This window comes from Seriola lalandi, unplaced genomic scaffold (genome assembly GCF_002814215.2).
Source record: "Seriola lalandi dorsalis isolate HSWRI2012SDOR001 ecotype SW California unplaced genomic scaffold, Sedor1 jcf7180002054581, whole genome shotgun sequence".
Lineage (NCBI taxonomy): Eukaryota > Metazoa > Chordata > Actinopteri > Carangiformes > Carangidae > Seriola > Seriola lalandi.
This window is the reverse complement of record NW_019525134.1, coordinates 551,524-562,738: the sequence shown is the minus strand read 5'-3', so window position 1 is coordinate 562,738 and position 11,215 is coordinate 551,524. Positions and strand designations below refer to the sequence as shown.

The following is an 11,215-nucleotide window of genomic DNA, read 5'->3' as shown; positions in this document are numbered from 1 at the left end:
GGAAGCTGAGGTCAGAGTTCAATGTCCAAGAGTAACCTGCCTGCGCATCGTCACATCACCCCACTCTCTGCTGTTGAAGCGTCCAACGGATCACTGTGACCTCATCATGATGTGATTTTTTCATCATCAGTGAGATGTCTGATAGACTCAATTAACTTATCGATCTTTTGGACTGTATTTCGTCAGGATTACTTGTCGGTTCATCTCCACCGGTGAGTCGCTCGCCTAGATGTCTGTCTCAGATTACGTTAACGGCTGTTTACCGGTAGTTGCGCTCAGAAGATTTGAGGCACGCTGCAGTACAGTACACCGGCGGCAGTACAGTCAGCAAGACTGTATTAGTGCCGCTACTCTGGCTTTGTAATAGTCTTAGCCGCTGCCAGTAAGCTAGCTAACTTCTACGTTATTAGCATCTGCGCCTCGGTTTATCGGCTGCTGTTTAGCGAGCTAGCTTTGAATTGACAGGTAACGTTAGGTGCCTTGACGCTTGCTAGCAGTCAGTCCTCCAGCGCTGTCATTCACCAACATGGTTTGCGTTGTTTCGGGTTGTTAACGAGTTAAATGTAGCCGTCGGTATTAGTGTGTGATGCTCCCCTGGCTCACGTTTGCAGTGTGTCTGGCGGCGGTGCTCAGCTTGTTTTTCTGGTCCCGCGAGCAGCTATCGATAGGTAAGGTGTGCCTCACCTGAGAGTCTGCCCTGCACCTACACGGACAGGCTGAAACAAATGTAGTTGTAGCAACGTGAAGGAACAGAGGCGGGCAGTTAGATAATATCATTTTGATTACACAGACTGATGTTAATGAACTAATTTGGTAATATTGCTATTGAACCAGAAAGGGAGAGAGGTCCATGCAGCTTACAGTTGTAGTGATAGTCTTGACTCTAAAATCAAGTGTTTTGTTTACATTGTTTTTAATTGACTGACACACTCAAAGTGTATGTCACGTGGCAGCAGGACTTCTCATTGTGTACAGATGTTTATATATTTGTTTTATGGAGTGTAATTCATTGAATATATGTTTTTCTAATCGGCTGTGTTGTTATTTCTGGTTGAAACAATGCTCCAGATCTTTCTGGCTGTGTGGGACCTGCTAACAGTATGACCAAGGATTACAGGCATATTTCATTATTTCATCCTTCTTTAATTCTGATTATGAATCTGCTTTGATATGTTCAATAATGGTGATTGTGTTCAGAATCTGCCCGTCAATGTACTGATGCTCCCAGACAGTGTTGGTGTTAGTGATGCAATATCAGTTGCATGATCAAGATACTTAGTTTATGTAAACCACTTTTGCAATATGACAAACAGCATAACTTGCCAGCCGGGTGGATCTTGTGTCACTGTACCCTGCAATTTGGACCCTGTCTCTCCTTTATAACCGTCACTGTTCCGTGTCTTGTCAGTATTCGCAGCCTGTTCGTGTCGCCCAGCCATGGCACAACAGGACGGTGCTGCCAAGAAGAACCCTGCTATAGCGGCGTTGCACTCTCACTTCATTGTGGGATCAGTATCGGAGGAGAACTCAGAGGATGAAATCCAAGGGAAGCTAGACATGCAGCTGGAGGAGAAGGAGACGCGCTCTTTGTCACCATCCTCCGGTAGCTCAGACAGCACCTATGAGATGGGCTTCGACCATATTGACGGCCCCATGCACAATCTAAGGTTAGAATCCAGACCCAGTTGGTCTGCATCACCTTTAGTCTGTCAGGGTTGGTTTACAATTCTTCCACACACTACTGGCTAAAATATATCTTGCTGATTTGTGATTTTTTTAATATGTGGTTTTTCTGTAATAATTTGTTCAGGGATCCTAAAGGGAAAACCTGCTCAGACAAGCAGATCAGTTTGTATCAAGACTGTACCATGTTTAGCAAGCTGCTTCAAACAAACATCAATCTGGGAAATATTACAGGTTCTTTAGGGTTTTTGTCTCTGCTGTAGTTACTTTTACATATAAGCAAGACATTACCTTTAACACCCTACAATTGCATAATGATGAATGGAAATGTAAGATAGACTAGATACATTAGATACAGATTGGCAACCTGCATCTTCAAATGCTTTCTTATTAGACCTGGAGTACACTCCTCCTTCACTGGGGAACCCCTTTTTTTTTTGTTTTACAGTGCATGTGAAAAATGTGGCTTCACCAGCAGCACACTGCTTAAGGGTTTCTTTGTGTCCTCAGCCTGCAGATTGGGCAGAGACCTCAGTACGTTGGTTTGGGAAAGTTGGAAAATGTTCACACACAGAAATGTGCCAGTCTAAAGGAGCCATTCAGTGCTGACAGAGCAGCAGAGTCACTGCCAGCCACAGGTCTTTCACTGGGCTCGGCAGACCTCTCACTTCACCTTCACTTTCACAGCTTTGGCCTGTAAATCACATTTTCCTCAAAAGCCTCGTACAAGATTCGTGTTTGAAGATTTGAGATTCAGTGAGGAAGTCATGCTGATGTAGGAAACTGCCTACAGAAAATCTTTCCAATAACTACACATTTTTCCGTCTCCTGTCGGCTGGTGTTCTCCTGTGTGTTCTGATATGCAGCCAGCCTTGTGTACAGTGGTGTGCTTTTGCCCCCTGACTCTGTATGTGTGATTGTCAGGAAAGCTTCATTTTCTTTGCAATTTCAGAATCACATCATCTGTAAAGGACATCAGGATCTCATAGAGCTCAGCAATTTCTCCGTCCAGTCAGGTGTTGTGTGATTAGTTTCACAAGGACAAAGAGGGTCAGAGAAGTGGGGTTTAACAGAAAAAAGCTGGGATGCCAGTTTAAAAACCGGAAATACTGGATGGGGGTGTCTGTCTCCTCCACCCCCATGATTTCCTCTCTGACAGGACAGAACAAAGTCTCGCAGTTTCACAGCTGGACTGAAATCAGAGCCTCCATTCAGTAGAAAGATCATTTGTGCCTCGTGCCGGTAACCCCTTCAGTGATGCAATAATGCAGTATCAGGCCACAGACAGCCAGCCAGCCAAACGAGCCCAGTGGCGCTGCCACACCCTCCTGCCAATAGTAATATTCCTCCCCCTGCACTACCCACTCCCCTCCTATGGCTCCCTTTGGGGTGGAGCTTGATTTATAGTGCTGTGCAGATCCTGCTTGAGGCACTTTGCCAAGTATGTAAACATGTTCAGCAGAGTGACTCGTACTTATACTACTCATCAGACCTTTCTGCTTAGATATATCATACTTCTGCTGTTCTAAAACTTCATCTCAAATGATTACATCATTCATAACATAAATAAGTCTTCAGCCTTTTTTTAAAAAAGATTCATTGCTACTGTTACAGACTGTAACTCGCCCACAAGCTAGGAAGTGTAAGATAAGAGACAGTGGTCAAATCACCTGCTCCTGAGACAAGTTGGTCTCTTATCAATATGATGTGATATCAGTGTGTTTTTATCTCTGGTCTGTAAACTGATTTTAAAGCACAGTAGCTACTGAAAGTTGTGATAGTTTCCTTCTGGCACTTCAGTTTCTAAGTCCATTGTATGGCTTCTTTGTATTTCCTAAAACAGGCCGAGCATGTCAGGGCTGCACCTGGTGAAGCAAGGCAGAGATCGGCGGCGTATTGATCTGCAGAGGGACTTCACTGTGGCTTCTCCTGCTGAGTTTGTCACCCGCTTCGGTGGCAACAAGGTCATCGAGAAGGTGATTATTTATATGCAGCACTGTCTTGAAGGACTGTCGTGTGCTAATCATGAACCAATCATGCCACATTCAGAGATTAATCTGAGATAATATGTGGAAACTCAAAACAAATAGTGTGACTTGTTTAAACTGCAAAGCTAAATGTGTGCAGCAGAATATAGTTTAAAGTCACTGTACATATAGACACAACAATATCTTGCAGTTGTCTTGAAGGCATGAAGGGAATAATTTACTAATCCAGTTCAATGGCTCTCCATGTCTCACAGCTGTAGTGAACATTATTAGTAATGTAGCCACAGCTTGTGCTGGCAATCAAAAGAAAAATGATCAGTTTCATGAAACAAGGAGAGAATTCTTTAAATATGTTTATGTTCAGGACTTTGATTAACAAAGTTTTTAGCATGTGAGCAACATAACATTGATAAGCACTGCTGACGCAGCTATCTTGCTTCTCCAGGTGCTCATCGCCAACAATGGTATTGCAGCCGTCAAATGTATGCGCTCTATCCGCCGCTGGGCCTACGAGATGTTTCGTAATGAAAGGGCAATCCGTTTTGTTGTCATGGTGACCCCAGAGGACCTGAAGGCCAATGCAGGTGAGATTCAGCACCATTTATCTAAACACGTAACACACCTGAATACAATACGCTGATTCTGCTGTAGATGAATATTAAACCCTAACCACCTGGTAGAAAACTGGCTGCACCATTGATCATGTATTTTAATATAATTTTACAAATGAGTTTTCTGTGTTTGTGTGTCTCACAGAGTACATCAAAATGGCAGATCATTACGTGCCTGTGCCAGGAGGGACTAACAACAACAACTATGCCAACGTCGAGCTCATTCTGGACATCGCTAAACGCATACCTGTTCAGGTACCACTGCAGTCTTAGTGTATCTATAATTTTGGCACAGTAATCAATAACTGTATCAAAGGTTGAGTGAATGTTGCCGTTGTGTTGTTCCTTACAGGCAGTGTGGGCCGGGTGGGGTCACGCCTCAGAGAACCCCAAACTCCCGGAGCTGCTTCACAAGCATGGCATTGCTTTCATGGGTCAGAGAACCTTTTTTATCACTTTGTTGACCCGTTAGTTTACATACGCATAATCAGTCCAATTAACTAAATGCTTTTTTGTTTTTACTTCCTCAGGGCCCCCGAGTCAGGCCATGTGGGCTTTGGGAGACAAGATCGCCTCCTCCATCGTCGCTCAGACGGCTGGTATTCCGACTCTGCCATGGAGCGGAGCAGGTGGGTCAAAGTGGTTGTGGGGTCTCCTGATCAAGCTGTTTAGGATTAGATTTGATAAAGTAAATCTAAATGTTTTGTTTCTGTGTTCGAAATCAAAAAATCAGTCAATGTTTTCTGCATTCCCCAACTTTCATCAGTGTACAGTCTTAGCAATATTGCAAATTCAGAAAAGGAAAATAATAAATGTCACACGGTGTCATGGTGATGTCTGTACGTATGTTGAATACGCCGCTGTCTGCCATTCTCAGGCCTGACAGTGGAATGGGCAGAGAACAAGAGGATCATCAGCGTTCCTCATGACGTGTACGAGCTTGGCTGCATCCAGGATGTAGAGGACGGCCTGAAAGTGAGCATGTCATCTACCTGACAGTTCATAATGCATGAACGTTACATATACATATGTATGCTGAACAGCTGTGTTCTTCCATTGCCAGGCTGCGGAGAAGGTCGGTTACCCTCTAATGGTGAAGGCCTCAGAGGGAGGTGGAGGGAAAGGAATCCGTAAAGTCAACTCTGCTGATGATTTGCCCAACCTCTTCAGACAGGTAGGTGGAAACCCAAGTGTGTAATTTGAAACATCATGCAGGATAGTAACACGTTGTAGAATATGCTTTGAACTTGTAGTTAGAGGATTTCGTGTGAAAGATTTAGAAAAGGTTTTTGTGCATTTCTTGACTACATGATTTACTTTCTCTTCGGCTCTCCAGGTCCAGGCAGAAGTTCCAGGATCGCCCATTTTCGTCATGCAGCTAGCCAAGCATGCCCGCCACTTGGAGGTCCAGATTTTAGCCGATCAGTATGGCAATGCCATTTCCCTGTTTGGTAGAGACTGTTCTGTGCAGCGACGACACCAGAAAATTATAGAAGAGGCTCCTGCTACCATCGCCACTTCTGATGTGTTTGAGGATATGGAGAAGGTATAACCCATCCGACATAACAAATATAGAAATAGATAGGTGATAATGGAGATCTAACCCTAAGACCAACAAATTTCAACCAAGATATGAACAGAGCTTCTTAACTCCCTCAGTGTGCAGTGAAGCTGGCTAAGATGGTGGGGTACGTCAGTGCGGGTACAGTAGAGTACCTCTACAGCCAGGACGGCAGCTTCTACTTCCTGGAGCTCAACCCTCGTCTGCAGGTGGAACACCCCTGCACTGAGATGGTGGCCGATGTCAACCTGCCTGCTGCTCAGCTGCAGGTCAGTCTCACACACACACACACACACACACACACACACACACACACACACACACACACACACTCCCGTGCTGCTAGAAAAAGCACACTCTGTCTTATGTCACATACAACGCTGTCCAGGAGCGGGCAGAGTTAGCACGCTTCACTGCTCCACACTGGACGGGCCCCCTGTCTCCATGGAAACCGACTGCAAAAGAAGGAGACAGTGCACAGACACAGTGTAGTAGGATCCAGTGGTTGTAGCGACAGCGGATCACGTGGTCCGTTCTGCAGTGTTTAGGATTGTGTGTAAATAGGTCACTGGCAGTCTAGCTGAAGGGCAGAGCTGCTGGGAAAGCTGTGCAGTCAAGCTGATTGGGTGTTGCTGTGGGAGTGTCACATTCTGGCACAGAGGGCTGTGCTGTCTTTTTCCAGGCAACAATAGGACGACTCACTATCTGTCAGCAAGATGTTGTTTATGGGTTGTCTAGAAAACACAGTATTGACAACAGGTCATATGAGGATGCCAGAGAAAATCTATGCCGTTCATTCAAAGCAAATACATGTATCATCCATATATGAGCCTGTACTGAGTTTTTCCTCTCAGTGACCGGCTCCTTAATGTTCTATATAAAAACTCATGTTGTGCTAATGCTGCTGTCTTCTGTCAGATCGCTATGGGTATTCCTCTTCACCGCATCAAAGACATCAGGATGCTTTATGGGGTCCAGCCCTGGGGAGACTCTCCCATTGACTTTGAGGGTCTGTCAACTGCCCCCTCCCCGCGGGGTCACGTCATTGCAGCACGTATCACCAGTGAAAATCCTGATGAGGTACGCTTCACTCCCTCCTGGTATACAAAATACTCGGAGCTAAAGGTCACATGAAGACTGTGATTTCTGTTGTGCCTCCGTTATTTTGTCAATTTTACTCTTCTTGATTCAGTGGTACCATAAATAAAAGCCATTGTTTTTACTTTGAAATGTTCCCCTTGTGTAAATTTCACACCAACAGTTTTTGGTTCAGCTCATCAGAAGATGAAATGCGGTGTTCGTGTCTGATTGCAGGGTTTCAAGCCGAGCTCAGGAACGGTGCAAGAGCTGAACTTCCGCAGCAATAAGAACGTGTGGGGCTACTTCAGTGTTGCAGCAGCTGGAGGTCTGCACGAGTTTGCCGACTCCCAGTTTGGACACTGTTTCTCTTGGGGAGAGAATCGTGAAGAAGCCATCTCGTGAGTGCATTCAGAATTTTGAAAGCAGCTCACACATGTTAATACATATTTACTGTAGGAGATATCTTCTACTCGTTTGTCTAATCAGAGGTTTTTTATATTTGTCTCATATGGTTGTGTCTTTTTCTAGCAACATGGTGGTGGCTCTGAAGGAGTTGTCCATCAGAGGAGACTTCAGGACCACAGTGGAATACCTCATTAAGCTGCTGGAGACTGAAAGCTTTCAGCACAACAGCATTGACACAGGCTGGCTGGACAGGCTCATCTCAGAGAAGATGCAGGTGTGCAGAGATGCATCAGATGTGGCCACTGGATGCTCTTTGAGAAAACTATAATGATCTAATCCATATGATGATATCAGTGCTGAAACCACACAACACTCAATGTTGAGATAATTATAAAAGCCTTGAGGTTTATGTTCCTGGCACCGTGCAGTTTGAATCTTAGATGATTTGTGTTTGCTGTGTGCAGGCGGAGCGTCCCGACACCATGCTGGGGATTGTGAGTGGGGCTCTTCATGTGGCAGATGTAAATCTAAGGAACAGTGTGTCCAATTTCCTGCACTCTCTGGAAAGGTAATAAATATGGCATCTTGTAGTGATCAGTGTGAAGCAGGAAAAAAACAAATTCAGTTTTTGAATAGAAAACATGAGACACTCTTCTCTCCACCCAGGGGCCAGGTGCTGCCAGCACACACACTACTCAATACTGTGGATGTGGAGCTGATCTATGAAGGTACCAAGTACGTCCTGACAGTGACACGCCAGTCTCCCAACTCCTACGTGGTCATCATGAACAACTCCTCAGCTGAGGTGGACGTCCATCGGCTCAGTGACGGAGGTCTTCTGCTGTCCTATGATGGCAGCAGCTACACCACCTACATGAAGGAGGAAGTGGACAGGTAAGAGAGAACTGAAATCATAATGACTAATTTAGGTCTAACTCCTCCTCAGGATAGAATGAAAATAAATTAAAAGACAAACAAATTTCACATCTGGATTTCTGCAAGGTTATAAATCGAATTTGTAAAATAAAGTCTCTTTTTTTACCTTTCAGGTATCGCATCACAATTGGGAACAAGACGTGCGTCTTTGAAAAGGAGAATGATCCTTCTCTGCTGCGTTCTCCATCAGCAGGAAAAATCATTCAGTACACAGTGGAGGACGGCGGACATGTGTTTTCTGGCCAGTGCTACGCTGAGATAGAGGTACAGTATGTCCACAGGAAAGATGGAGTCAGTTTAAACTCACTTTGTTTTTGTTGGGGGGGTTGTATAGATAAACTGATGCTTTTAAATTGCAGGTGATGAAGATGGTGATGACCCTTACAGCTGCAGAGTCTGGTTGTATCCACTACGTGAAGAGGTCCGGAGCAGCGTTGGAGCCTGGCTGCGTCATTGCCAAGCTGCAGCTGGATGATCCAAGCAGAGTGCAACAGGTGCGTCATGATGTCACTTCATGTAGTGACTTTACTTTGATAGATATATCTGTTGCTTGTGTGAGTTCATTTACATTCAAGACAAGTGAATTCATGAAGTCAAAACTTCAAGAGGCAGGCTCAATAATCTGTGTCACAGCTGATGTCAGGAGGCAGACTTATAGAAGGAGTCACTGCTGGTGAATGTGTCACTACTCATTAGGTAACTGCCCTCAGAGGATCAAACAGTTTGGACTTCTTCCTTGTATGATGAATCAGTAACTGCAGGTTTCTTCAGCTTACATTGAGAGGTGCTAGTTCGTGTGTTTCACAGTATGGCCACTACTTCCTACTGTACCACATCATTTACAGCGTCTGTGAAACAATGGCATATGTGCAACATGATGGACTGTATTATAAGTATTTGCATTGGTCTTGTAGGCAGAGCTGCACACAGGGGCCCTGCCTTCTATCCAGGCAGTAGCTCTGAGAGGAGAGAAGCTACACAGAGTCTTCCACAACACACTCGACCACCTCGTTCACATCATGAACGGCTACTGTCTTCCTGAGCCTTTCTTCAGTGCTAAGGTGAGAATTCATACACTCTGGGTGCATGCTGACACCAACACCAACACCCCCCCCAACTTGAAGCTGTGTCTTTAAACAAACCGTGTGCCTCTTGTGTCTTGGCTAGTTGAAGGAATGGGTGGAACGGCTGATGAAAACCATGCGCGACCCCTCTTTACCACTGTTGGAGCTACAAGACATCATGACTAGCGTGTCGGGCCGCATCCCCCCCGCTGTGGAGAAGGCAATCAAGAAGGAGATGGCTCAGTATGCCAGCAACATCACGTCTGTGCTCTGCCAGTTCCCCAGCCAGCAGGTGACCCATAACTCATGCACACACCAGGCTAACACACTCACACAGAATACCTCGTCAGCTACACTCAAAGTAACTCTCTGTTCTTTTCTGTGCCAGCAATAACAACATTTGGTTTTCATTATAACCCTGGTGACTGGTCATGTGTAAATATATAGTACATTTCTGATGATGCCACTTTTCTACAGTAAAGTAGAAATATTTTCCATCGGTTTCTTTCTTTTAAAAGAAGTTAGCTGTTACTTTGACAGTATGATCCCCACAGTGTTGCCCAGTTACACTGTGAGTTTCAGTCAGCAGAAAAATACTGTGTCGACCTGCTTGACTTTTGTTTCTTGTGCAAACAAATGATTTCAAAATACTTGTCTTAGTAAAAGGGTGAAAGGCAAGTCTCACTGTGTGTGTGTGTGTGTGTGTGATGAATTGTGTAATATTTATTCAGTATAAATCTGTAATGAGAAAAGATGTCTGGATTTGATTTGCTATTACTTGTGAAACATTTTGGACTCTGATATTTGTGCATATTTTATGAAGGTGATTTTCCTGCATAACTCATAAAAAGCAAAAACAGTTCAGCACAATAATGTGAGTCGTAGTGAAAAGGTGCCGTCACACACCTCTAATGATATTTTACTAATTTTTATGACGAATCTCACGCCCAGTTAGTATCTGACGTTCTCTGTTGGATCCTGTGCACAGTTTGGACGTATCGAGAACCAGCTAACACAGAGGTCCGCGGTGCTACAGGGATTATAATGTATTTATGAGTCTGCACTGTTGCTGGGATTAAATGCTTATATGGTTTATCTCCTGTGTTTCCAGATTGCAAACATCCTGGACAGCCATGCTGCTACTCTTAACAAGAAGTCAGAGAGAGAAGTCTTCTTCATGAACACACAGAGCATTGTTCAGCTGGTGCAGAAGTGAGTTTCATACTCTACATCTCAACATGATGAGAAGTTTGACACAGTGATCACTGAGTGTGACCGAAAGTGACAGATTGCACCGACACTGTAACAGAGATGTACTGTGTTTGCTGTATACTGGTTGTTTTCCTTGTCACTGGATCTCCTGATCCACAGACACTTTGTAGTTCGTTCAGTTCTTCATTCTTCTTCTGTTCTTCCTCTCCAACAGGTATCGCAGTGGCATCCGAGGTCACATGAAGGCAGTGGTGATGGACCTGCTCAGACAGTACCTGAAAGTAGAGATCCAGTTTCAGAACGGTGAGGAACGGGGGCAACACTCTGCCTTACTGGTTTCGAGGTTTCATAATGGTGACATGTTTCAACATGCAGGAGTAACTAGCCTTGGTTTGAACTTTTGCGGAGATTTTTAGAACAGTTGCATTTACTCACTCTCTCCCTTTGGTGGCGCTCTTTCACAATAAACTCCTCAGCATGTGTGACTGCACTTCACAGCTCATACTGTATGTGTTGGCTTGTCAACAGGACACTACGACAAATGTGTGTTTGCACTGCGTGAGGAAAACAAAGGCGACATGGCCAACGTGCTCAACTACATCTTCTCCCACGCTCAAGTCACCAAGAAGAACCTGCTGGTTACAATGCTGATCGTAAGTGTCCTCTCTGACTGAC

General features: G+C 44.7%; 1 protein-coding gene across 6 annotated transcripts in view; it reads left to right on the top strand.

Moving 5' to 3' along the window:
• Positions 1-57: 57 nt before the first annotated feature.
• acaca (acetyl-CoA carboxylase alpha) overlaps positions 58-11,215 on the top strand; it is a 30,672-nt gene continuing 19,514 nt past the window's right edge. For 2 of the 6 annotated variants that reach the window (XM_023418227.2, XM_023418224.2), the window contains exons 1-23: positions 285-668; positions 1,409-1,667; positions 3,527-3,659; positions 4,117-4,255; positions 4,428-4,537; positions 4,635-4,716; positions 4,813-4,911; positions 5,160-5,257; positions 5,346-5,456; positions 5,619-5,828; positions 5,942-6,112; positions 6,762-6,923; positions 7,158-7,321; positions 7,452-7,602; positions 7,793-7,896; positions 7,995-8,222; positions 8,378-8,528; positions 8,624-8,758; positions 9,179-9,325; positions 9,432-9,620; positions 10,440-10,540; positions 10,755-10,843; positions 11,069-11,193. In XM_023418227.2, coding sequence (XP_023273995.1) covers positions 587-668; positions 1,409-1,667; positions 3,527-3,659; positions 4,117-4,255; positions 4,428-4,537; positions 4,635-4,716; positions 4,813-4,911; positions 5,160-5,257; positions 5,346-5,456; positions 5,619-5,828; positions 5,942-6,112; positions 6,762-6,923; positions 7,158-7,321; positions 7,452-7,602; positions 7,793-7,896; positions 7,995-8,222; positions 8,378-8,528; positions 8,624-8,758; positions 9,179-9,325; positions 9,432-9,620; positions 10,440-10,540; positions 10,755-10,843; positions 11,069-11,193 — 3,240 coding nt within the window. In that variant the 5' untranslated portion in view covers positions 285-586. Of the gene's footprint in view, positions 213-282; positions 669-1,408; positions 1,668-3,526; positions 3,660-4,116; positions 4,256-4,427; positions 4,538-4,634; positions 4,717-4,812; positions 4,912-5,159; positions 5,258-5,345; positions 5,457-5,618; positions 5,829-5,941; positions 6,113-6,761; positions 6,924-7,157; positions 7,322-7,451; positions 7,603-7,792; positions 7,897-7,994; positions 8,223-8,377; positions 8,529-8,623; positions 8,759-9,178; positions 9,326-9,431; positions 9,621-10,439; positions 10,541-10,754; positions 10,844-11,068; positions 11,194-11,215 lie in introns of those variants that run through there. The other 4 variants (XM_023418223.2, XM_023418219.2, XM_023418221.2 and 1 more) reach the window with 4 other exon arrangements.